The sequence below is a fragment of the Urocampus carinirostris genome, chromosome 7 (genome assembly GCF_059441175.1).
Source record: "Urocampus carinirostris isolate Australia breed hairy pipefish chromosome 7, RoL_Ucar_1.0, whole genome shotgun sequence".
Taxonomy (NCBI): domain Eukaryota; kingdom Metazoa; phylum Chordata; class Actinopteri; order Syngnathiformes; family Syngnathidae; genus Urocampus; species Urocampus carinirostris.
In genome coordinates, this window is record NC_142355.1 from 43,725,810 (window position 1) to 43,752,632 (window position 26,823).

General features: G+C 39.4%; 2 protein-coding genes across 3 annotated transcripts in view; one reads left to right on the top strand and one right to left on the bottom strand.

Moving 5' to 3' along the window:
- Positions 1 to 11,248, bottom strand: part of slc25a18 (solute carrier family 25 member 18) — a 30,263-nt gene extending 19,015 nt beyond the window's left edge. The window contains 6 exon segments of the mRNA XM_088341118.1: positions 2,735 to 3,082; positions 4,246 to 4,336; positions 5,016 to 5,071; positions 9,056 to 9,178; positions 11,052 to 11,062; positions 11,216 to 11,248. Coding sequence (XP_088197244.1) covers positions 2,735 to 3,082; positions 4,246 to 4,336; positions 5,016 to 5,071; positions 9,056 to 9,178; positions 11,052 to 11,062; positions 11,216 to 11,248 — 662 coding nt within the window.
- Positions 11,249 to 17,906: 6,658 nt separating this feature from the next.
- Positions 17,907 to 26,823, top strand: part of cecr2 (CECR2 histone acetyl-lysine reader) — a 48,889-nt gene continuing 39,972 nt past the window's right edge. For both annotated transcript variants that reach the window (XM_088341052.1, XM_088341053.1), the window contains exon 1: positions 17,907 to 18,163. In XM_088341052.1, coding sequence (XP_088197178.1) covers positions 18,044 to 18,163 — 120 coding nt within the window. In that variant the 5' untranslated portion in view covers positions 17,907 to 18,043. The remainder of the gene's footprint in view (positions 18,164 to 26,823) is intronic.

The following is a 26,823-nucleotide window of genomic DNA, read 5'->3' on the forward strand; positions in this document are numbered from 1 at the left end:
TATGTTATTATAACCTTATTTTCTCTGTTCCTTTATCTTCTTGGTTTCTTTTATCCTCACTGTGAATATGTGATACTGGAGTGCCATGCCCAATTTCTTTGTCACAATATGTTAACCCATTTTGTAACAATGACAATTAAGGTATATTCTATTCTATTCTCATCTCATCTCATCTCACAAGCCGTACCGCTTATCCTCATTTGGGTCGCGGGGGGGCTGGAGCCCAACCCAGCCATCTCCGGGCAGTGGGCAGGGGACACCCTGAACTGGTTGCCAGCCAATCGCAGGGCACACATGGACAGACAACTCATTCGCTCATTCACACCTAGGGACAATTTGGACCGGCCAATTCACCTGAAATGCTTGTTTTTGGAACGTGGGAGGAAACCGGAGTGCCCGGAGGAAACCCACGCAAGCACGGGGAGAACATACAAACTCCGCACAGGAAGTCTGGAGCTGGATTTGAACCCACAACAGGTTCCCATGACATGAACTGTGCCGCACAAGCGCTAACCACTGCGCCGCCGTGCTGCCCCTATTCTATTCTATTCTATTCTATTCACAGTTCACAGGTCCCTTGACAGCTCGGGTTGAAGGGATACCACACTCACAATCAACAGTACAATATTACACATCGAAAATATTTTCTTACTGTAGATGTGCAGTATTATTTATCAACCAATTGTGTCCAAATTCCAAGGAGCGTTTTTCAAAGTCAAAAAGTTATCTGTTCCTAAATATTAATATCACTTAATTATGGGAAGTTTGGTTAAATACACTCAGCTAACCATTAAAAAAACAAAAACAAAAAAACAAGAGAATCACAATGACCAATGACCACTGGTGAGCTATTTTTACAGGTCAGGGGGCACCCTGGTGCCTGTGGGCACCACGTTGGAGGCGTTTGGTCTATTGCAACTGTGAAAACATTTTATTTCCTCATTTGTACCTCAATTCATACATACGATAAATTGGTACGAGATCTTCAGAACCGAAAACATACAGTTCTTGTAACTTGCTACCTGGTTAACTGGTTTATGTGCCTTATTTTCACTAGAGGTCGACCGATTATTGGGCGGGCAGATTATCGACAACAATTTTTGGGAATTTTACGGATATCTGTATCTGCATTTTAATTTATTCAACAGGCCTATTATTTAGGCTCAGATACAGATAGGCCTCTCCTTCCCTTTTACCCTCTCTTCTCTCTCTCTGTCTTGGACGCTACACACCCCGTGCCTCTTGATTGGATGACCGACCGGGGGCGGAGCCGCTGAAGCAGGAAGAATAACATTTGAGCAGAGCAAACAACGGCAGCTCTGGTTACCGCTGAGTTCAGGCATGCCTATGAATCAAGACTGCTGTTATTAAAGATTTTTAAAAGTCCACGGTAGGAGAACATGCGCGTGATTAAGAGTTGCGTAAAAGTGTAGTTAACTTGTTTAGGCAAGCACATTCAGGAGGAAACTGATATATTATCTCTTGACATAACATTAATTGGTCAATTAGCTGTGTGTGTTTATGATTGAGAGCATAAGTGGAAGGCTGAGTGATTAGTTCCTTTCGTAGATTAACATTAACATTAACATTAGTTTGTCAAACCGGCACTAAAACAGGATGACCTACACTTTTCAGTGCACAGCTCAGATGAAATTTCAAAGCACTTTTTGTTTTAAGTTCATTTAAATCATTTTGGTTGTATGGACGTTTTTATTAATCTCATCTCATCTCATTAGCCGTACCGCTTATCCTCAGTAGGGTCGCGGGGGGCTGGAGCCCATCCCAGCCATCTCCGGGCAGTGGGCAGGGGACACCCTGAACTGGTTGCCAGCCAATCGCAGGGCACACAGGGACAGACAACTCATTCGCTCATTCACACCTAGGGACAATTTGGACCGGCCAATTCACCTGAAATGCATGTCTTTGGAATGTGGGAGGAAACCGGAGTGCCCGGAGGAAACCCACGCAAGCACGGGGAGAACATACAAACTCCGCACAGAAAGTCTGGAGCTGGATTTGAACCCACGACAGGTTCCCATGACATGAACTGTGCCGCACAAGCGCTAACCACTGCGCTGCCGTGCTGCCCGTTTTTATTAATTTATTGTAAAAATAATCAGGGTAGGGCAGCACAGCGGCACAGTGGTTAGCACGTGTGCGGCACAGTTCTGAGGTCATGAGATTGAACATCCTGTGTGGAGTTTGCATGTTCTCCCCGTGCTTGCGTGGGTTAACTCCGGACACTCCGGTTTCCTCCCACATTCCAAAAACATGCATGTCAGGTTAATTGGCTGGTTGGAATTGTCCCTAGGTGTGAATGAGCGAGTGAGTTGTCTGTCTTGTGTGCACTGCGACTGGCTGGCAACCAGTTCAGGGTGTCCCCTGCCCACTGCCCGAAGATATCTAGGATGGGCTCCAGCACCCCCGCAACCCTACTGAGGATAAGCAGTGCAGATAATGGATGGATGGATGGATAATCAGAGTACTATTTCGGTTTTTATGTATCTCCATACAGTTACTGCTAGGCCTAATTCTATTTCCTATACTGTAAGTTTTTAGTTTGAGTGAAGGATTTACATCAAATGAATATCAGCTCGAAATATTAGCTATCGGCCTACTCTTAATACTGATAATCGGTATCAATTTTTATCCCTGAAAAACACATATTGATGGATCCTTAATTTTCACGTTGGTTCTGAAGTGTCAGTGACCTGTGTGTGCATGCATGTAGAACCTCATTAGGGTGGCGCCTGCTCCCCTATAGAGTCCAGCAAGGCCTCGAGTTTTCAAGAGCTCAACTGTGATGCTCGTAGCAGATGTCCGTTGCGCTAAAGACGGAGTTGGTCCATGGCTAGCAGCCTGAGTTGGCATTGAGCCTTTCCTCTGGACAGCTGGTTAAAAATCATGCAAGTAGTGAGCTTGTGTTTTTAGAACAATATTTGTTAGGATTCTGCAAGAAACCTCACCTAGCCTTCCTGCGTCCTGGAGCTGGATTTTGAGCATTTCCATCGGTGTTGTGACCACCACTTGACATGTCCCTGCACCACACCCGGCCAGAACTTCCCCCCAAAGGGGCAAATGACTAAAGACACAACAAGACTAAAATCAGACTATTTTTATCTGGTAATTGGGACAAAGGTGTGTCTTCGGAGATGCGCAGGGTCGGGAGGATTACTTTGAAAGGTTTAATCCGAGACGGTTACTAATTACCTGTTGAAAAATGTAAAAGAGAGAGTAACTAAGTAACTACATTTTGAATACTATATTAAAGTAATGTAACTCTGTTACTTTGGATTACTTTAGGGTTACTCTAATACAAAATGTGCTAGTAAAGGACAAAATAAACTGAATATAAATACAATTACAACATTTTATTTAAGATAAATAAACACTTGAACCTTAAAAAATAAAGGAAACCAAGATCAGGTAGTTGCTTCAAGTGCAACAAAAAAGTGCTGTAATATCGTGTATTAAGCAATAATAAAACGTTCTCTTTCACATGGCGGAAAAATATGCTCTGTTTTAGTTCACATTGAAAGCACATTAAGAACCAAATATTGTTTTAAACACATAAAGTTTCCACTTTCTACATTTCCAACACACTCTTGGACTGCCTAGTGTCAGAAATTGAAATTATGATGGAAAAAAATCATCTGTGAGTGCATTATGCATAAAGTATGTGAATGTAAGACACATGTGAACAATTCCATTAAGTGAATGAACGGATGCTTGGAAGGATCCAGTGGAAGAAGGCACATGCTGCCAGGAATTGAATTGCATTCATCATTTCATTTCATGTTATTCCATTTATTCACGCTAGTTTGTTAAAGCTGTCTCATTAGTTGCCCTTTAATTACATGGCACTTTGTATAGTCATGTATTATAGTAAGGCACCCAGCCTTCAGGGTCCTGAGTGTGATGCGTGTGTGAATGAGACGGCAGAAAGGGAGAGAGAGAGGAGCGATTGTAAACAAAGCAAATGCAAACAGGTAAACGAATAAAAACAAGTTAAAACTAACGCTGTTACATGTATTCTGTTACTCTGCAAGCTTGGAGATGCGTCTTGTCGAGTGGATAATTTGGTAATAAGAAATTTGCCAAAATTTAGGCTTCTCAGGTACGTGGTGGGGGAAAGACTAGCATCAACTCCACTTCCTGAGTGTTCTAAGAAGGAACAACCTGGAACAGTAGTTGATATATACACCTAACAAACATGAGAGTCAAATGGATGTTGTGTAAGTTTACCCTTCTCTGGAGAGCTTTTGTCGGAAGGCATCATTTGCTGCCAGTTTGATAGCTTTTTCTGGTGTGACAAGAGTGAGATTGACTGCTGCACCTGATGGAGGCAAACAAGCTATTGAGTGGCAAACACGTAGGGCTATATCATAACGTGTTCATAGAATTGGATGAACAAGTATATATAAAATGTTCAGGTGGACCCAAATGCAGGGAAGATGGAATGGCAGCAGGTGTGCTCAAAAAGACTGCCCGCTTGTGATCCCTTCCTAGAAAATAATTTCAATCGGCCGCTTCTGGCCCTGTTTTGGCGGGGACGGACAAGGGCCTCCAGCGGTCCACTGTTCCGGTGAAGGACTGTCTGCTCTAGCCTCTGTGATCGTTGTTTTTTTTGTTTCTTATAATCTATCTGGAATACGGCCGTTGAAGGGAAGGTAATGTCAGGTTCTGCCATGCCACATTTGCCATAGGGCGCCAACCAGGGGGTGTGTAACTGGGCAAACCTGCGCCCAACCCTGACACTTTATAATGACTTTTCAGACAGCACGTGGGGTAGGGTCATTGCCATTTCCATGTCATTTTTATCCTGCCTTCTGTTACCATGTCAGGTTCTGTTTTTGTTTATGGTTTGGAAACATTTCTAGTTGTTTTGTTTTTTGTTTTTTATGAAGTAACATCCTATGTAGAGCGTACCTGCCGCCGTTCCAGCTTCCCTGCATTTGGGTCCCCTTCAAAAAAATGCGACAAATGCACTCATTAAAGTCTTATGAAATAGATACCTCTGTAGCATCCAAAATATCCTTCTGAGCGTATTGTCTTTGCCCAACAGTCCAACCTGATGTGAGAAAGGACGAATAACGATTTAAAGTGTGCCCGGCAATTTAAGGACAAAGTGCACTTCAAAAATTAAACATGACTATAAGTTTGTATGTATAGTAAAATGCAGTGACAGGCGGTGCATTTCACACCTAGGCCTGCAGTGATTGCCTTTGGTGATGTGTCGTTTGCAAACGAACCATTTCTATGGAAGTGAATGACCAACAATCAAGTGATGGTTCTCTTCGAGATGCTTTTTTTCTCTTGTAATTGGTCATTTTGCACTTTTGGGGGATTCTGTGTTATTGACTTCAAATTTGTTGAGCATTTTATTTTATTTTTGTGTACATTTTTTTACATTTTAATTTGTGATTCCTGTGTTTTTCATGGATTGTCTGGTTTAAATAAAAAATGTTTAATTTAATCATTTTCCATCGTGTATTTGTTGAACTGAAAAGTATTTATCAAAATATTTGTAATTTTGTTGGGTGTTTTTTATCGATTCTGTGTTGCATGTTGCATGAAATTAAATTTGCTTAATATAAAACAGTTCAAGGGGCAGCACGGCGGCGCAGTGGTTAGCGCGTTTGCGGCACAGTTCTAAGGTCTTGGGAACCTCCTGTGTGGGTTCAAATCCAGCTACCGGACTTCCAAATTGTCCCTAGGTGTGAATGAGCGAGCGAGTTGTCTGTCCCTGTGTGCCCTGCGATTGGCTGGCAACCAGTTCAGGGTGTCCCCTGCCCACTGCCCGATGATTGCTGGGATGGGCTCCAGCACCCCCGCAACCCTACTGAGGATAGGCGGTGCAGCTAATGAGATGAGATAAAACAGTTCAAAGTTAAAATTACCGGTAGTTAAAAGTTCACTGTAAAATGAAAAAGAATAAATGCTGTTATAATTCAGTAGCATAATAGCTTTTAGACTTTTGCGCATTTAATATAAAACAAAAAGGAGGAGAGTAAAAGTGGAAGTTCACCTCTTTGTCAACAGTTGAACTCCCAACAAAACCAAATGATGTCACTTGAGCACATTCTAACAGGGTGGATATTTACCAGGTCATGTAGAATTTTAACAAAATAGCAATTAAAGATATAAATTCATAACATTTAATCCCATAATGAAATTAAGTTTAGTGTAGTTTAAGTAATTACTTCAAGAAAAAAATGAAAGAATGTATGGCCTACACCTCTTGAGGAATTTGATTGCATTGCACTGCGGACACAAAAAAAGTGAGCATGTGTGCCACAAAAAGTTATCTAAAATACAAAATAATATTTGAAGTGCTTTTTATTTCGGGTTAAATATTGGAAAACTGGGCGGCAGGGCAGCTGAGTGGTTAGTGTGTCTGCGGCACAGTTCTGAGGTCATGGGATCAAATCCAGCTACTAGCCTTCCTGTGCGGAGTTTACATGTTCTCCCTGTGCTTGCCTTTCCTCCCACCTTCCCTAAACATGCATGTTAGGTTAATTGGTCGGTCCAAATTGTCCCTAGCTGTGAATAAGCAAGTGAGTTGTCTGTATCCTTGTACTCGTCGACTGGCTGGCAACCAGTTCAGACTGTCCCCTGCCCACCGCCCAAAGATATCTGGGATGGGCTTCAGCACCCCCTTGACCCTACTGAGGATAAGCGGTGCAGATAATGGATGGATGGATGGATGAATATTGGCAAACACTGTGAATAATTGTACTTTTGCAGACATGCAGTCCTTCCTTTATTTTAAAGGTGGGGTGCCTCATTTCAGGTGTCCTTAAAAAGTTGAAAGTAGAATACTTTTTCTGTTAAGTATGTGTGAACAAAGCCCAACTAAGTTTGAAAAGCCTTTATAAAAAAAAAAAAACACCGCCCGTATCTGCTTTTATCTTACTTTTGTCAGAGCTGTTCATTCTTTTTTTTACCTCTCTTTCTTAGCTCTCTTTTTCTATCTCTGCTCATCTCTCTCTCCTTTCTCTCTTTTTCTGTTTTCCTCTCTCTCTCTCTCTCTCTCTCTCTCTCTTTCGCTTTTTTTCTCTTTTTCTGTTCCTCCCTCTTTTTCTTCTCTCTCTTTCTTCTCTCTTTTTCATTCGCTCTCTGTCTCTCCCTCTTTTTCTCCTCTTTTTCTCTCTCTCTTTCTTTCTTCTCTTTTTCATTCTCTATCTTTCTGCTCTATTTTCCACTCTTTCTCTCTATCTCTCCTTTTCATTTCACTTTATCTCTTTGTCTCTCTCTGTCTCTCCCTTGTTTTCCGTTCATTCTCCCTCTTTCTTCTCTCTCTTTCTCTCTTTCCCTTTTTACTCTCTCTCAAATTTTCTTCTCTATCTTTTTCTCTTTTTTTCTTTCTTCTCTCTCTCTCTCTCTCTCTCTCTCTCTCTCTCTTTCTCTGTTTTTCTCTCTTTCTTCTCTATTTTTCACTCACTCTATCATTTTATTTATTTCACTTTCTCTCTTCTTGTCTGTCTCACACTTTTTTCTTTTATTCTATCCCTCTCTCTATCTATCTCTCCTTTGTTTATCTCTTTTTGCCACTTATTCCTCTCTTTCTCTCTCTATTTCTTCTTTCTCGCTTTCTTCCTTTATCTTGTTTCCTCTTTCATTTCCACTCCCTAAAGGTGTGTGTTTGTGAATGGGTAGGTGTAAAGCACATTTTAAAGTGGTTTGGTAGTTCTCCAGCTACTTGAAAAGCGCTATATAAATGCAGACCATTTACTATTTACCATTTTAGAGAAAAATCAGGGTAAGATAAAGATGCAGACATGAAATGTTGCTCCAAACAGAGAATCGCCCGACTGATTAGGATGAAAGCACATAATCCACACTTTTATTCCTGGGCCTTGAAAGAAAAAAGTAATTCCCAGTAGTTTTCGATCTGTGAGTCACAGTGGAAAACTGTGGTCTGGATCTTGTGCCACTGAGGACAGGGTAGCCACACCCATCACGAGGCATTGCTGCTGCATACCATATGTAAATGTCCGAGTCTTTTTAGGACACCGATGCGTACTTTATTCATATTGCACATTTTTCTTGTTGGTTATTTTTAATCTTTAAAATAAATGGTTATCATCAGGGACTGAAGTAACATAAAGAAAAAGCAATGCATGCATGTTCAGTAAGTTATTTTGATTTAGTAATAATCATGATTTTCTGTACTTTTTTTCAAGCATTGGAGAAAACATGAAACTCAGGTAGTTTTTTTACGTCCGCTTCCATGAGATTTGTTCTCATTAACTGTTTTTTCAACCAGTGTACCGGGGCACACTAGTGTGCAGTGAGAATTTGTTTTGTGCGCCGCAGGAAATGTCCCAATTTTATCTTTGCAAACAAAAAAACATGCCATTGTTTTTTCCCCAGTAATCAACCAAGAAACTGAAACTTTCTTACATATCTTTAAGTGGGAACATACAACGGTTTTTATTCTAATTAACTGCTCAGGTGGTAGTACAGGGACACATATTTAAAAACTTTTTTTTTTATGATGCGATTAAAGATTGCCTGACAAAAATAGTAACATAAATGGAAGTAAACAATCTTCCACATAATCTTGATTATTAGTTTACAAAAAAAATGAAAACCATTTTTGTTTATTTTATGTACTTGTATTTTTTCTGAAAAAAAAAACCAAGATGAAATTATAGTAAAACTTAAAAAAAGGTTAAAAATCTATTAAATTTCCACGATACAGCAAAATTATTGACCAAAATGATTAACCTGTATTACTTCCTGGGCCACAGTGACCACAAACGATAAGAAAACCTTTATAATGTCAGTTTAAGCTTTAAAGGATAAATTTGAAATAAAATAATTTTAAGACATTTTCAACAAATAGCGTGCCCAGAGATTTTTCTAATGAAAAAAAGTGTGCCTTGGCTGAAAAGTGGTGGAAAAACACTGGTGTAGACAAATTGTTGACTTCATGCAGTAATTCAAAGCAAAAACGCATATGTGATGCTAAAAATGGAAACTTGGAAGTTAATATTCTTGTTTTTTTATTTTATTTTATTTTAGTCCAAAGACTGGATTTCATACTCACATTCCTTTGTAGACCTGGACGCCCTGCTGATTCTGTAGACGGGTTTTGGCCAGATCGATAGGAAATACACATGTCACACCGACCAGGCCTGCCACGCCCCCATTAATCAGCTTAGCTGGAAGACTACAAAAGGATCAACAAAGAAGCACATGGTACTAATGCATGCAAATAGACTATTAAAAACAAGTCCCCCACAATACTAAATAACAAATCTGACTGTCAAAGAACTGCCGGGCTTTTAAAATGTGCTTAACACAGTGCTGTCACGAACCAGGACAGGAAACAGGAATGGAGAACCCAATCGCGTAACGTACTCACAGTTTATTAGGGAGAGGATGAATGCGTGCACACTCGATCCAGGGATCGATGGTCGCGGAAGTGGATTGAAATCCGAACAAAAGAGTTGTAAAATCAAACAGATCAGGCCAAAAATAAAACAGGATCAAACACAGGCAAATTCACAGAACTAGGCATTTCACACAGAGTTTAATAGGAGTCTTGCAGACGCTCTGACAACTAACGGCTCAAAGGATCGCGTTTAAGTACTCCCAAGGAGCAATCCGTCAACGCGTTTCAGCCGGTGTCAATGGGCGGGGCCAATTGGGCGCCGTGGCAACCGTGACAGAACCTGGCGCCACACGGTTGGGACCAATTGGGCGCCATGGCAACCATGACAAGTGCTCCTCGTTATTTTCTGTCACGCATCCCTCGAAAGAAGAAATCCTCTTACCTTTTTGGCTTCATACTGTCAGTTGAAAACATTTTTAACATAACAAGTATAACTGTCTTTGCTCGTCTCCCTCTGTAGTTGTAGTGAAGTGTGATGTACACTTCATTAAACTTCCTCGTCTTAGCTTTCGGAATGAGACTTTTGTTTGGCTCTTTACCCCGTCTCTTTTCTCCTGTCTGCGCATCCACGTTAAAAAAAGTTGTGGGATCACTTGAGGGTCTGCTACACTTGATGTCAACACTCCATACCCAATGTTTATAATCCATTCTTATTGCACTGCATGGAGGCAAAATGAAAACAAAACACTCTGCCAGTGAAAGCGCCACTGCCCCCTAGGGTACTGGTGGTGCAATTACTATTTATTCTAGGTAAGTTTAAAAAAAAGTCAAACGCGGCCGCCACATTTTTTGAAAACCAATGACTTATCTCAGGCATGTCCAAAGTCTGGTCTGGAGGCCAGTTACAGCACATGATCATATTTTTACTGGCTCACTGCCTTTGTTATAAAATATTAGTATGAAGCCTGCCATTATTGTTGACCGCAGCATAAAATACATTTGGACCGGATGATGGCAGTACCCATCATCCACCTTGCCCTTGGATTTCAGGGATCATTTTAGCCCACTCCATTTTCAACATGACAACTCCAAATAAAAAAAGGAAAGTTTACTGTGATGGCCGCTGCCTTCAGGCCATGTTGAAATTGGAGTATATTTCACCGAAATCAGAAACAACTGCGATTGTCTGATTTGCCAAGAGACTACGACTGTTTTCCAAGATCGAAATATAAAGAGGCACTGCCAGACAAAACATGCTGACTGCAAAATGTTTACTGGAAACGAATGTTGTGAAAAGGTAAAGCAACTGGAAGCTGTTTTAACAGCAGTTCTTTTTAGACGAGACTCTGTGACGCAAATGAGCGCTTTTTCACGAGACCCTCGGAGTCAAATGAAAACACTACAAAGGCGAGCTACCTGGTCACCATGCTGATTGCCAAGCACAGCGACCGTTTCACAGGGGGTGAATTGATTTTTTAAAGACTCCTCAAGGAACGCGAGGCTGAATAGTCAGCCCTCATATATCTTCAGTTTACCAAATCCGGCTTTCTCTCTCAAAATGTGGACACCCCTTACTTAACAGAGCCAAAATGTTAAAAAAAAGGAGCAACCGAAATCCAATTAAAAAAACATTCCTCTCGGAGGATTAACTTCAAGAGGTTTTTTACTGCCATACCAGCCCATTCTGTAAAAAAAAATGAAAGATTACCTTATTTTGGTCTCCGGTCATCCTGCTTGCGTTTGGGCTCCAGGCCCTCAACCTTCTGTGTTGTCCTGCACTTACTTCCTCCCCTTTTTCGCTTTTCCTTTCCACAATTTGGCTGCGAGTTTTAAGCGGTCAGCTCAGCCCTCGCCTTTCCCACTCAGTAACACTTCTGAAACTCCCTTGGTCTTTGCTTGTGTCATTCAGCTGACTGCTCTTTTTCTCTTCCAATGGTGGACGTCTTTTCTTCTCTTATGGCCAAAAGCAGCAACCGTGTTTGGTGTTAAGGCCAGTCCCTCCGTTTTTCTCTCTTAGATAGAAGTTGAAATAAATAAATAAATAAAGGAATAAATAAAGAAATAAAGATGAAAGAAATAAAGAAATAAAGAAATAAAGAAATAAATAAGAAAGAAAGAAAGAAAGAAAGAAAGAAAGAAAGAAAGAAAGAAAGAAAGAAAGAAAGAAAGAAAGAAAGAAAGAAAGAAAGAAAGAAAGAAAGAAAGAAAGAAAGAAAGAGGAGAAAAAGTATTATTATAAAAAGAGAGAGTTAGAAAAGGGAGAATGAGAATGAGAGTGAGAGAGGAAGAGAGAGAAGGGGGAAGGGGAAGAAAGAGAGAAAAAGAAAGAGGAAGAGAGAGAACAAGTGTAATAGAAAAAAGAAAGAAAGAAAGAAAGAAAGAAAGAAAGAAAGAAAGAAAGAAAGAAAGAAAGAAAGAAAGAAAGAAAGAAAGAAAGAAAGAAAGAAAGAAAGAAAGAAAGATGAAAAATGGTATTCAAAGAAAGGAAGAGAAATAAAAACGGAGAGTGAGAAAAGGGAAAATGAGAATGAGACTGAGAGAGGAAGTGAGAGAGGTGGGGAGAAAGAGAGAAAAATAAAGAGTAAGAGAGAGAATGAGTGAAATAGAAAAAGAAAGAGAAAGAAAAGGGCAACTGAGAGAGAGAAAGAAAGAAGGGGAGGAAGAAAGATAGACAGACTGAGAGGGAAACAGAAAGATGGAAAGAAGAATAGATAAAGAAAGATATAAAGAAAGAAAAGAAGACAAAAGAGAAAGACAGAAAATAAGAGTGAAAGAAAATGAGAGAGAAGGATAGCGAGAAAGAAAGAGAAAATGATAGGGAAGTAAGAAATATACAATTATGTGCCGGGCCACATTTGTCCCTCCTGCCATGAGTTTCACACGTGTGTTTCAGAAGCATACAACATACTTTAGATTACCCATTTGTTTAAAACACGGGTCTCCAACATGGTGCCCACGGGCAACAGGCTGCCCCCTGGAGACAGTTGAGGTGCCCGCGGACCTGTTCAGAAAGTCATTGTAATTTTCTTGTAAAATGATGATTTTTGTGGTTAAATGACTCTATTTAACCCTTCTTCCAATAATTTACCCGGTAATAACTGTCATTTTCAAAATAGTAAAAGTTCTCAGCTTGAAAAATGTTGGCGACCCCTGTTTTAAAACATTACTCTATATTTAAATCAGAACTAAATTAAATGTTTGGTTCAATCTCCTCCCTTGACTTCCTCTTTCCTCATCTCTCTAATTAATCTGACTAATCTCCACCTCTACTGTCATTCTATTTTTACCGCCATCAAGCTTCATTACAGCTCGACTCTTTCAGCACGGTAAACTGTTTTTGGAAAAGGGTAAGAATTATATATTCTCATTTCTTTGTCACTTATTGCAACCGATCTGTGGATTTCTTCATTTATTCTTAACCCTTGTTATTTTATTACTTAGTAACCCATTCTACACATGCTCTTCCCTGAGCCTCACTCTTTACAAATTTCTTTCAGTCTGACTCCATTCACACACTCTGAGAGACGTGACCCTTCCAAAACACAGAGAGGGCTTCCTCAACCCTAGACAACAATTTCACTTCAAAACCCATCATCCTTATGATAGTGTGTTGGGTTTTTTTTCATCGCAGGAAAAGCAGATCCTTACCTCTGTCGGTGCATCCCAGTCTGCATCAAGCTGTCCACTTTCCTCTCCCTTCAAGCATATGTGCATCAGTGGTAACCAAGCAAGGACTGGGAGAGCTAGTCTGTTGCACAAACACTAGCATTGTCCCATTGGTTAAGTCCCTCCCTCTCGGGGTCACAGTGTGTGACAGAAACTCCAGTGACTGTAATAACACATCGTACATACACGCTTGTACCTGCTGTGCCAACACACACAACAGTGGCACCTAGCAACATTTTGCTTTCAATGAGTTTGCTTTCAATAAATGAGCAAAGCAAAAACATATATATGTTTAATCTTGATAATATGCCTTTTTATTCACTGGCCTCTGTGTTACATAATACCCCAGTCCGGCTCTAATCAGCCTACACAAGTGTCTGGCAGACTCACGCAATACAAGGATTGCCAAGGTGAAAGCAACCAATGTCCATGAAGTACCACCAGGGGTGATTTTAGTTTAAGAGCTTTTGGGATCCTTAGCACCCAGCGTATCTGGCTGGTTAAAAAAACAAAACAATTTAACTTAAAGTGAATTAGGATCTTTCAAGAGTATCATTTCATAACTTTTTTTAAATTTATAAGCATTAGAATTAGAATGTAGATAAGAATTAGAATTGTCCTTCTTGTCATATCAACGTTGTGAAACATTGTATGCAACAAGATTAGACATGGAACTCCAGAATAAATCATGTATCATAGAGACTTTGAATAAAAAGAAGACGTTCAGGATTAATAGGCCACACAAATAATAATTACAAGATATTGCTTAGAAGAACTGGCTCAAGTTAGAATAATAATAATGCAGTGAAAAATAGTGCATTGTCCGTAGTGCAATGGTTAGCACATTTGCCTAACACGCAAAAAGTCCCAGGTTCGAGACATAGTGGAAATATATGTTGGCCTGGAGAGGGAAGGGTGCCACCAGGCTGTACTAGCCCAAGACACATCACAGGTAATGGTGCTATATATATATATATATATATATATATATATATATATATATATATATATATATATATATATATATATATATATATATATATATATATATATATATATATATAAGCAGCACGGCGGAACAGTGGTTAGCGCGCATGCGGCACAGTTCTGAGGTTGTGTGGAGTTTGCATGTTCTCCCCGTGCTTGTGTTGCACTCCGGTTCTCTCCCACATTTTAAAAACATGCATGTCAGGTTAATTGGCCGGTCCAAATTGTCCCTAGGTGTGAATGAGCGAGCGAGTTGTCTGTCTCTGTGTGTGCCCTGCGACTGGCTGGCAAACAGTTCAGGGTGTCCCCTGCCCACTGCCCGAAGATAGATGGGATGGGCTGCAGCACCCGCGACCCTACTGAGGATAAGCGGTGCAGATAATGGATGTATGTATGTATATATATATATATATATATATATATATATATATATATATATATACAAATCCAGCTACCGGACTTCCTGTGCGGAGTTTGTATGTTCTCCCCGTGCTTGCGTGGGTTCCCTCCGGGCACTCCGGTTTCCTCCCACATTCCAAAGACATGCATTTCAGGTGGATGGGCCTGTCCAAATTGTCCCTAGGTGCGAATGAGCGAGCGAGTTGTCTGTCCCTGTGTGCCCTGCGATTGGCTGGCAACCAGTTCAGGGTGTCCCCTGCCCACTGCCCGATGATTGCTGCGATGGACTCCAGCACCACCGCGACCCTATTGAGGATAAGCGGTGCAGCTAATGAGATGAGATGAAATGAGATATATAGAATAGAATAGAATAGAATATGCCTTTATTGTCATTGTTACAACATGGGATATGCTGTGACAACGATATATATATATATATATATATATATATATATATATATATATATATATATATACTGGACTGTCTCAGAAAATTAGAATATTGTGATAAAGTTCTTTATTTTCTGTAATGCAATTAAAAAAACAAAAATGTCATACATTCTGGATTCATTACACATCAACTGAACTATTTCAAGCCTTTTATTATTTGAATATTGCTGATTTTGGCTTACAGCTGAAAAAAACTCAAAAATCCTATCTCAAAATATTAGAATACTTCCTCAGACCAAGTAAAAAAATAATTTTATAACAGCAAAACTAAATCAAACATTTGAAAATGTCCATTGATGCACTCAGTACTTGGTTGGGAATCCTTTTGCACGGATTACTGCATCAATCCGGCGTGGCATGGAGGCAATCAGCCTGTGGCATTGCTGAGGTGTTATTGATGCCCAGGATGCTTCGATAGCGGCCTTCAGCTCATTTGCATTTGTAGGTCTGGTGTCTTTCATCTTTTTCTTAACTATACCCCACAAATTCTCGATGGGGTTCAGGTCAGGGGAATTAGCAGGCCAATCAAGGACAGTGATGCCATGGTCAGTGCACCAGTTACTGGTGGTTTTGGCACTGTGGGCAGGTGCCAGATCATGCTGGAAAATGAAATCCTCATCTCCATAGAGCTTTTCAGCAGATGGAAGCATGTAGTGCTCTAAAATCTCTTGGTACACAGTTGCATTTACTCTAGACTTGATGAAACACAGTGGACCAACACCAGCAGCTAACATGGCTCCCCAAACCATTGCTGACTGTGGGAACTTCACACTGGATTTCAAGCAACTTGGATTTTGCTCCTCTCCAGCCTTTCTCCAGACTCTGGCGCCTTGACTTCCAAATGAAATGCAAAACTTGCTTTCGTCTGAAAAGAGGACTTTGGACCACTCTGCAACTGTCCAGTGCTTCTTCTCCATAGCCCAAGTCAGAAGCTTCTTCCGTTGTCTTGAGTTCAGAAGTGGCTTGACCATGGGAATACGGCTATTGTAGCCCATTTCCCGGACACGTCTGTGAACTGTGGCTTTTGATACCTGGACTCCAGCTTCAGCCCACTGTCTTTGAAGCTCCCCCAAATTCTGGAAGCGGCTCTTCTTCACAATTTTGTTAAGGCTGCGGTCATCTCTCTTGGTTGGGCAGCGATTCCGGCCACATTTTTCCCTTCCAACAGACTTTTTGTGGATATGCTTTGAAACTGCACTCTGTGAACAGCCTGCTCTTTGAGAAATTTATTTTTGTGTCTTACCCTCCTGATGGAGGGTATCAATGATGGTCCTCTGGACAGCAGTCAGATCAGCAATGATTTAGTTTACTGAACCAAGCTGAGTGTTTTTAAGGCTCAGGAAACCCTCGCAAGGTGTTTCGAGTTAATTAGATGATTCACGTGATTAGTTGAATAGCCTACTTGTATACTTTTTCATGATATTCTAATATTTTGAGATAGGATTTTTGAGTTTTCTTAAGCTGTAAGCCAAATTCAGCAATATTAAAATAATAAAAGGCTTGAAATAGTTCAGTTGATGTGTAATGAATCCAGAATGTATGACATTTTTGTTTTTTTAATTGCATTACAGAAAATAAAGAACTTTATCACAATATTCTAATTTTCGGAGACAGTCCAGTATATATATAGTAATTATTCGTATGACTACTAAAGGATTTTATACGATTGACTCAGTTTAATGCAAGATTTTCACCGAGTGGGCTTTAGTTCATTGACAGGGCAGGCTGTTCGAAATGCATAATATTTTGTCTAGTTCTGTTGATAACAGGACGGGTGACTGTGCTGACACAGAATGTTCCAGATATCAAGCAGTTGTGTTGTGAGAACGTTGGGGGCAAAAAAACAGCTTGGCACGCCGATGGGAGGAACTGGCACACCATCTTGCGGGGAGACGTGGGCCAATAAGAAAAAGCTAAAGGACTTCAGAAGAAGGCCAAGCCACAACCTCCATCCAGTCTTCTCCCGCCACTTACGCCAACGTCACTTCGGCCGTCTTCAACGGAATTCACTTAGTTCTTTTGTCAAGGAAAATAAATCTGCCCCCGTGTGAAAATGTCGGCTTTCCTGTTGATTTTTCTCTCAAGAAACGAGCGCGCATAAATTGTTGGGTGAATGTAGGCTGTGTTTGGTTAATGGAGTCAGATAACTAATTCTAACAATTTGCTAAACAGTACGTTTTGATAACTAATTTCCCAACACTACGTTTTACTTTTACTTGAGTCATATTATTCTGAAGTAACAGTACTTTCACTTGAGTACAATTTTTGGTTATTCTACCCACCTCTGCAATACAAAAACACGGCTTCTTTGCTTCAGAAAATATTAATTTTTTTGGAAATTGGAAGTCGGAAAACCTGATAATATGCTCTCTCATGGAAAACTTGTTTGAATCTGTACTGAGAACTGTAATGGTTTGCCCAAATGAATGCTGTTACGTGCCGAATACGACAGAGAGAGCTGCTGTGCGTATAATTGCCCTTTAAGGTTTTTTTTTTTTAAATACAAATTACATGCGTGCCCTGCCATTTGAAACATTTTAAATCAACTTGTTGTTGTTGTTTACAAACATCTACATTCACTAAGTATTGTGTAAGAATAATATTTTTTGGGTTTGAACAATTTTATTGACACTATTAACAGCAAATAAACAATGTGAGGAACAATTTTTCTCGATAATTTTAGCAGCAATTAAGCATATTCACAATTTCACATTTTTACTTAAAAACCAACAAAAAAACGACACTAACTCACTACCAATAGTTATCATTCACAATCAAAACAATCCCTTTAAAACGAAAGTCGCACAATGACGACCAGAGAGGGTTGAATCCATTTTATTTTTCTCTATATGTGAGTTGTTGTGTGTTCAATCATCAACAACGAATAGTTGTTGGGGGAAAAAAAAACAAATTATAAACTACTGGAATCAAAGCATCATAGTCTTTCTACCTGAAGAATCAACTTTAACACGGGGTTACACGGCCCTCCCTCTCTGACGAAATGGTATAGCCCAGCCCATCTGCTCGTCTCCACTGGGACTGATTGAAACAGATTGAAGAACCCGGCGAATCACAATGGCGCCCATACCACTTGGTTTATCCATACAAGTTTTGTCAGAATTGCTTCATTGAACTTTAATTATGCTAACCATGTCCTAATGTGAGAAATAAACGTGGCACTGTTTCTTCATTCCGAAAATGTCCCAGGGATGTACAGTTTCAGTGGAAGAAGTTCAGTCTTGGTGGGAAGTCCCCGCCATAGCCCACTTCTGTTCGCTGTTTAGGGCAGCGTTCAACCTTCCTGACTTTGAAATAGAGGTAAATCATGTCTACACGACTTAAACATAACTTCTGTTTTGAAAATGAAATGTTTTTGTCAGCTTTGATGTACATTCGCTCCTCTGAGGTGCGCTACCAACTACTTAGCCACCTTAGTTGTGTTCTTAGAACTTCCACTCGTTAGTGTTACTTTGTCATTCCCTATATAAATACTGCCTTTATAACAACATTTAAATTTGAATTAACGTGTTAATGTGTTGCTATTGAAGATCACCCAAGATACAGAATTCGGATTTAAATTGTACCGATACTTGTTTTTTGAGGTTGTACACAAAAATATTGCAATTGTCCCATTTTATCATTACAAAGAAGTTGTTTACACCCAACACAGTCCAAATTCTAATGTAACGATTTCAGATCAATTATGCTGCTATTATAAAATTAAACTGCATTATTTTGACACATAAACGTGATAAAGATGATGGATATTGCCTCATTGTCAGCTCATTGTGTTGTGTTTATAACACTTGGAAGTTGAGTTCGTGGCGTGGGGTAGGGAGTTTATTGTCTCGCAGTCGTGAGCCATCTGGCTTGGGTAGCGAGCTGCAGATGCTTCAAGGGTATTGTTTGCTCCCTCCCGTTTGTGATCGTGTGAAAGAGTTGTTTCGAAGTGTACTTGCTAATTCCCTTTGAGGGCTGAATTAATACACCGCCAGACGACTAAATTACTTGATTTTCCAAGAGTTCATTGCACGGGCCGCAGTGAGAAGTCCCCTGAGATGCTGAAGTGACTGCTTTGCATTGCTTCAAACAAAATGTAATTGTCACTCTTATGTCTTCATGGCTCACTCACCCCCGCATTTTGACAGAATGAAAACGCCAAACGGAACTAAAATTAAGGAAGCTATGCTTAGTTACTAGACAGGCAGGATAAACTATAGCTATAAAAGTTGTTTTATTCCTCATTCCAGAAGCCAAAGTCTTTATTATCGCTTTTGACTTTGAAGGAATGTTTGGTTGTAACCGTGCCGTGATGCGTCACTGTGACTCATCAAGCGAAGCAAACGTGATAACGCCCTCTTGCGCTCACTAGATCACGGCAGGAATCTTTTCATGATGTAAAAATCCAACTGTTCATGGCGTTTTTTAAACACGTATCAGCCTTTACTGCTATAGACGAATAAGAGGTCACGTTACACAATGCTCCATTTGTTGTACATCTTTGTCAGCTGGAGCAGTTTATAGAGAATTATCTGGACGGATCTATTGAAACTAACAAAGATGTTATATAATGAAATTGTGAATATGCTTGATTGCTATTAAGATTTTCGAGAAGGGTTGTTCAAACCTCACATTGTGACATTGTGCTTTCTGTTAAAAAAGTCATATTGAAATATAATATTGTGAATGTGCTTAATTGCTGTTGAGATTGTCATGATTGTTTTTTCAGTTATTAGTGTCAATAAATTTGTTCAATCCAAAAAAAAAAAAAAAAATAGAGAATTATCTTTATTGGTATTATTATTATTGTTATTATTATTATTAATATTATTGATAAGAACATGGTGAACATTGTTTCCAACAAAATCTGACATGATATTCCAGGATGAACAAGTTATAAATACTTAAAAGAGATAAAAAAGATGACTAGAATGTCCGGATAAATGGGCAATAATATTTAAAATGTAGCGGTGGAGACTGGCCAAAGTTTAAGGATAGTGCAAAGAAAATGGCACACTGTAACAGTACAGTAGTGCAATGAATTATAATGCAAAAACATATCCCAGCAATATAATCCCATGGTATGTCCAGTTTGGGGGCCAGTGATCAAATTTTTACTGGCCCGTGGCTTCTGTCATAAAATATGTGGCCCGCCAGTAATGTTGACCGCAGTATAAAATAAAGTTGTATGAAAAAAAAAGATTCAACATTTCACCAGATAACAGTAGTCCTTTGGCCAACTTGCCCTTGGCTTTCTGTGAGAATTATATCCCACCCCATTTTCTAACATGGCGACTGTAAATTAAAAAAGGAAAGTTGACTGTGAGGACTTTAGCTACCAGGGCAAGTTTTAATTGGAGTTTTTTTTTCCACCGAAATCCAAAATGACTGCGTATGCCTTATTTGCCAAGAATCTGTGGCTGTTTTCAAAGAATATAACATCAGACGAAACATACCGTCTACAAAAAGCTAACTGTAAAGGAATGCCGTAAAAAGGTGAAGCAACTGTTTTAAACGCAGGGCACTGCGGCACTTTTTTACGAGCCCATGCGAGTCAAATGAAAATACTACAAAGGCGAGCTACGAGGTCGCAATGCTGATCGCCAAGCCCTGCTAACCTTTCACGGAGGGTGAATTTATTAAAGACTATTCAAAGAATGCCAGGCTGAAAAGACAGCCTTCACAAATTTTCAGCTCAAACAAATCTGGCCCGCTTTCTGAAAAATAAAGAGGATGCGTGATTTCATGGTGCGCCTTATAGGCGTGAAAATACTGTAGTCCTTTTTAAATGCAACTTGAAATATATATTTTTCAATCTTGCACAATTGGTAATTGGTGATGGCCCTTTAGGAAAAAACCCTCTGGAGCCTGTTTGTTTTAAAAGACGTGTAGGTCTTACCAGAGGACAGGCTAAAGAGATGGTGACCGGGGTGAAAAAAGTCCTTTTTAATGTTTTTGGCTGCCAAAGTATTGAAAACGGGCCATGTCCTTCAGACTGGGAAGAGAGCAGCCAAGTTTTTTTTTGGGCTGTGCTGATAAATCTATGGTTTTTCCGTCCGCTGCTATGCTCCCAGCATAACACCCAGTGTGACTCCATATGCCAGTACTAAATATTGTCAGAATGGCTCTCCACATTCTACAAGTTGAAGTTAAGCAAGCAATGAATACGTTTTTTATTTATTTCATAAAAAAAAAAAAAACACAAACGTCACAAAAATTAGCATTTTGTTTTAAATTGCCTGAGGCAAAAGTGGAGGGTGCACATTTATTTTATACCGCGGTCAACATTACTGGCTGGCTGCATACTATTTATTTTATGACAATAAAAATTTGATCACGGGCCGTAACAGGCCGGACTTTGGACATGCCTGGGTTAAGCTAATCAAGAATTCTCTCTTGGTATAATAAAGGTGCCTAAGTACATTTTTTTTAGTAGAAAGTGTGCTTTTAATGAATGTAATATACATTGGTAAACTCCATGCACATTCTATTATAATTTTCATGTTTGCACAATTGAAATTTACAATTCCTTAGAGGGCATAGTTTGCTTAAAACCTTGCCTTTTTCCTTTAAACATGGAAAATAGTCAGACATTTGCAAATTACTTAAATTAAAAAAAGAAGAATCTTGATAAATGTATCCTATGGCTTTTCGAGCATTGTCAATCAGTACGTTTACAGTGCAGCAACTAATAGCTGTATTATTGTTCTAGGTAAATAAATGTTGCTGAGGCTTTCAGTGTCACTCACCTTCCAAAGTTGGTCATGCAAGTTAACATTGCTGAGTTCTGTGATTCAGGGTTCCCCGCCGCTTGTCAATTTTCGAGTTACTCTTGTAAGCTTTTAGTGACCATTTTTGTCGCTTCTCTGTAGCCACTTAACTGTGGTTAATTTCAGCTTCTACAACTTCAGCTAGCTGCTGTTTTTTTGTGACTCTGGGCAAATCCGGGCTCAATAACTCACAGACGTCACATCGCATCTATGAGTAACTCAGACATGAAAACAAGGCAAAAATGTCAATACTAGGCCTGTCGCAAATATGACATATTTGTGTAATCATGAATATTTTTCAAACATTTTTCTATACATACCTCAATGTATGTGTTAGCATTCCTTGTTTTCAAAGCCTAATAACTTGAAGCAAAGAAAGGAGATATTAGTCTGCTGCTGCCACCTGCAATTACTTTAAATGTGTTGAAATTTTAACTTGAAGCAAATCAAAGAGACTTTTATTTCCTCTTCTGCTGTATTCACTTTAAGTGTGTGTGTTTAAATTATCCCCCCCCATCTATGCAAATCATATTTGCACTTTTACTGAAAAGTTGAGTCAAAGACCTTACCACCTGTAACCTCACATGTGCATTGTTCCTCAAAAGGTTTTAACGGGCTGAAATCCTGTACTGTTGCAGTTGTTTTAATAAAAGGAATTATATTTTATTATTTTATTGACCATCAAATTGTTGTTCTTTATTGGGGTGTACAGCTCATGTAATACTAAGCCCATATTATCATAGTAGCGGCGAACTCAATGGATTACAAGAGGCAACGGAGCAGAAATATTTTTAAAAATATTTTACACATTTGGATATTATGGATTGTCCTCGATGTAACAGAGCCATTTTTTCAGACATTAAAAAATTGAAAATGCCCAGGGGACGCATCGGTGAGTTACGCCGGCTTTATAGTTTTCCGGTATCTTGGTTCAGTCTGTGATGTTTCCGTGGTGAGAATATTTTGGAATGGTCATTGTATCTTGAATCCTAAGAGTTTAAGCTTTCAAATGATATGTGGCTGGTAGGTAGGTAGATACGAACATTTTTTTCGGGATGTCGAAAAATATCCGGACATTGCTGTCAGATTTTTTTATTGTGTGCACTTTTTGCTGAGTACAGAACATTACTGTAGTGCCTCTTTCCGTCGCTACCGGCGTGTGGTGCTGTGAGAGGTCACCCAGCCTCCACCCGGAAGTAAAAAACTCCGCTTCCTTTCTAGTTTGTATGTAAACATACAGTGCTATGAGTACTGAATCTCCCGCGTTGACATTTTTATTGTTTAATATCTCGTGCATCCATTCAATATAGTTGGTGTAAAGTGTAAAGGAGAGGCACGTCGTTTCTTTTGAAATGAAAGTGGAATAAGAAAGCTGATGCGTTTTAGAAAATGTTTGGAACGCTTTTTTTCTGCCACTTTTTACCACGAAGTAGGACCTCTCGACGAACATCTGCCAAAAGTACGTTGCACTTTATTCATGTTTATAGAGCATATTATTTTATGAAATATTTATTTTTTAGTACAAAACAATACAGGTTACTTATACAAGCCTTAAACATACTTATGTAAACCTTAAACATACAAAATATAGTACTGAAGCAACTTACGAACGACTGTCCGAAACTTGTTCGTAAGTCGGGCAGCGTCCGTATATTATTAGAACTCTTGCTGTGTACAGTCTTTCTTTGTCAATATCTCATGTTTCAATGTGGGCATATGCGGCTTATAGTCAGGTGCTGCTTATGTATGTACAAATGGTTGTTGTTTTTTTTTTTTTTTTTAAAAATGTACTGGGTGCGGCTTATAATAAGGTTCACTCTATAGTCTGGGATTTACAATATGTGCATATGTCACCAAGCAATTATCACCTGTGTAGGCCCAAAATTCGACCACATTAACGTCCTAATCTAGCAGCTGCATCATGAATTGATGTATATAAAATTTTTGTGTGAATATGCAGTTTTCGGACAACTAATAGTTTGAAAAGAGAATGTTGTGTTCCGCCTCTCAGAAGGGTAATCCTTGTTCATGTGACGTAATTTGGTGTATATTATGCTTGATGTCCACGTTTAATTTCATTTGCAATGTTTTTCTTGGTTGAAGCCACAATGAACCTTGATCTTGTAGTACAGAAACTAATCTTACTCGCCAACTCACATGAATTGGTTTATTTCTTCCTGACCTTTTTATTCTACTTTCTGTCACTTAGGTGTGAAGATACTTTGTAGTAATACATCCAGTTGTATTGCGTAAATCAATGGTAAGCAATGTACGAGAAAAACTTGGAAATGCGTGAAAAGTCCGCGTCTAGTCCCCCTGGCCATTAGACTGTTAAATGGTCAATCTAACATATAGTTAACTTAAATCTAAACGGCTGCTAATCTGACTTTTTGCACTACTGGCAGTTTTTTATAGCTTGCCACTCATTGCACATTGCTCTCTGCACTATTGTAATTACAGCGTTATTGTTACAGTGTTAATGTTACTGTGTACCTGACTTGTTAACCTGACTGCCCATTTTGCACATCTGGTTAGCTACTCTTCTTGCACTATCGGCACTATGGTAAAATACTATACGTAGCCAAAATACAATACAACTTTATTTATATCTGTACATTCAAGGAAACTGTGGGGGTCAGATGCATCGACATTTCGTTCTGTATACACGTGTACTAGAATGACAATAAAGTAGATCTGAATCTGAAAAGCAGCAACCTTAGATAAGGGGGTGGGGGGGGGGGGGATCGTTGCTTATTTGATCGTGGGGGTTGAAATAAATCGAAAGGTAATTCTTTTTAATGGTAAATGGTTAAATGCAGAACAGTGTTGCTTGTGATTCTAGGTATTTTAAACATCCAAAAACACTTACCTGCATGTAAACACACCCAATGATATTTTTGTAAGCTACTGGTTGATCACAATTGACATATTGAGCAAACTTGCTCTAATGATTTGGTCATTTATAAGTAAATAGGTTGGCAAAATTGGGTTATTCCTTCAAAAAACCCCTAATCAATAGAAATTGCTGTCTACATCAGCTATGTTAGTTTTAAATGTACAATCATTTCTAGTTCTCAGATGGCTTATGGCAGAAAAAAAGCACAGTACTATGCCATAAAGCAAAAACAAAACAAAAAAGGTTACTTCTTTTTAGTTTGGAGTTATGCTTTCATGAAGTTCTTAGCTGAAAAGGTCGGAGCTTAAATACTGACTATTTGACACATTTATGTCAAACTAAATCCCAAAAGCGCTGCAGCCCTGCGCGATTTAGAAGTTTACCACTACACTCTATTAACAATGGTTTTGAATGGATTCGCCTGTGTTAATGAGGGAAATATTGAAGACTTAGAGATTCTGCGCGGGAACAGAGGTTTCGGTGACACTTATTAGAAGCATCTCTATTGCCATCCCAAACTGATGAGACCATTAACATAACTCACACCTTTATCCTAAAATAAGTTTGTGTTTTGTTAGAGGTCAACTGATTATTGAAGGGCCAATTATCGGCATAGATATTTGGAAATTTGAATTATATCGGTATCTGCATTTTTTTCTTTTTCATTCAATGAGCCAATTATTAAGTCTCATGCAGTCGAGACTCACTCTTTGCTCCTTCTGCTCCCCAAACTCACCCCGCGCCTTCAGATTGGATAAGTGAGCTTGGGCGTAGCTACTAAAACAGGAAAGAGCTGCAGCTCAGCTAACTTGTCCCGACACGCCTGTGTCCGTGATAAAAAGGCGTGTTTGTGATGAAGAGATAAAAAGTGTAGTTGTTTTAGGAAGGCAGTTCAGATGGAGACTAATAAATTATCCCATACCATAATAATAGCTAGTCAATCTGGCTCTAAAACAGTAGGACCCACACTTTTCAATTTGCAAAATCTGTTGCACTTTTTAAGACATTGTGGTTGTATTGAATTTTATCTATTCAGCCAACTTAAAAAAAAAAAATCAGGGAGCTGTACCCTTATATGAGTTACTCTTAACCTCATTAGTTCAAGTGAAGTCATGTTAGTTGTGTGGAAATTCTAATTTATTTACTGTAAAAGGCTACAGAAAGCAATGAATGAATGACAAATTTTATTTCGAACATTATAAAATAAAAACAGGACAAAAACAATGACTCGACAACAAAAATAACATGTTCGAAAAGGAGTAGTAAGAAGCAGACGCTTATTTTCCCTTCCCCTTCATCTTCCGTATTAATTACATTTTACAGATGGCTCCTCTTGGGTCTAATATGGGGCCGGTCACACAGACATTTGCGGCTGAATCACGGCTAAAATTTTGCGTTTTTTTTTTTGCCCGTGGTTGCCCGGGATGGAAAATGCGCAAAATTGGCCAACCCGCTGTTGATCTGTGGTATGGCCGGAAAAAAGACGCCGGCGACTGTTCCGCTTCCTCTCATCGCGTCATTTGCGCATCATTTCCGTGTTTAGACCACGTGTATAAAAACTGCCGAGCCGGTGTTGTGCCCAAATCCGAGTCCTACGCAACACCCATAACCGCCCCACCCCCCCGCGTGACTTTTTCATCCACGTTTTAACAAACGCATCTTGTAGAATACGATCGCACTTTATTGTTTAAATAAACGCGTTATTTAGACTAGGATCTCCCAATTGTTATAATTAGCTCGATTTATAGTTTTAATAAGCGTTTTATATAGAATACGATTGCTTTCGTTGGAAGCGCAGGAGAATGCGCGTTCACGCGAGGGGGGGAGGATTTTATATACGGTGTGCATTACCGTTCGATTACGTTCACAACAAAAACAAAGACGGAATGGTTTAAGTTGTATTACATTTCCAACAAATGCAAGACGAAGTGGTTTTGGTTATATATTCACCATCACATTCCCTAAAAGTGAGATTAAACGAGGTAAATGTGGTTGTAATAGCGAGGGGAAGCTAATCTCGGAAACGGACTGTAGAAACACAGTCCCGTGAAGATCAAGATTTCAAGCTATGGCATCAGTTTTATTTTATTATTTTGATAAGGACTGTCAATAAATAAAAATGGATTGAGACGTGGTCACTACGCTGACTGGGGGGCGGGGGTGTGGTCTAAGGGTTGATGGTCTATCTTCTTTATTCATTATCGATCAGATCATAATACGCTACAAAGCTTAGGAGCCGAAATTCTTACTCTCAGCCAAAAGGCCAAGTTAAGGTCCTAGCAATAAAGCGTTGCTGCGATCATTGCGAATGC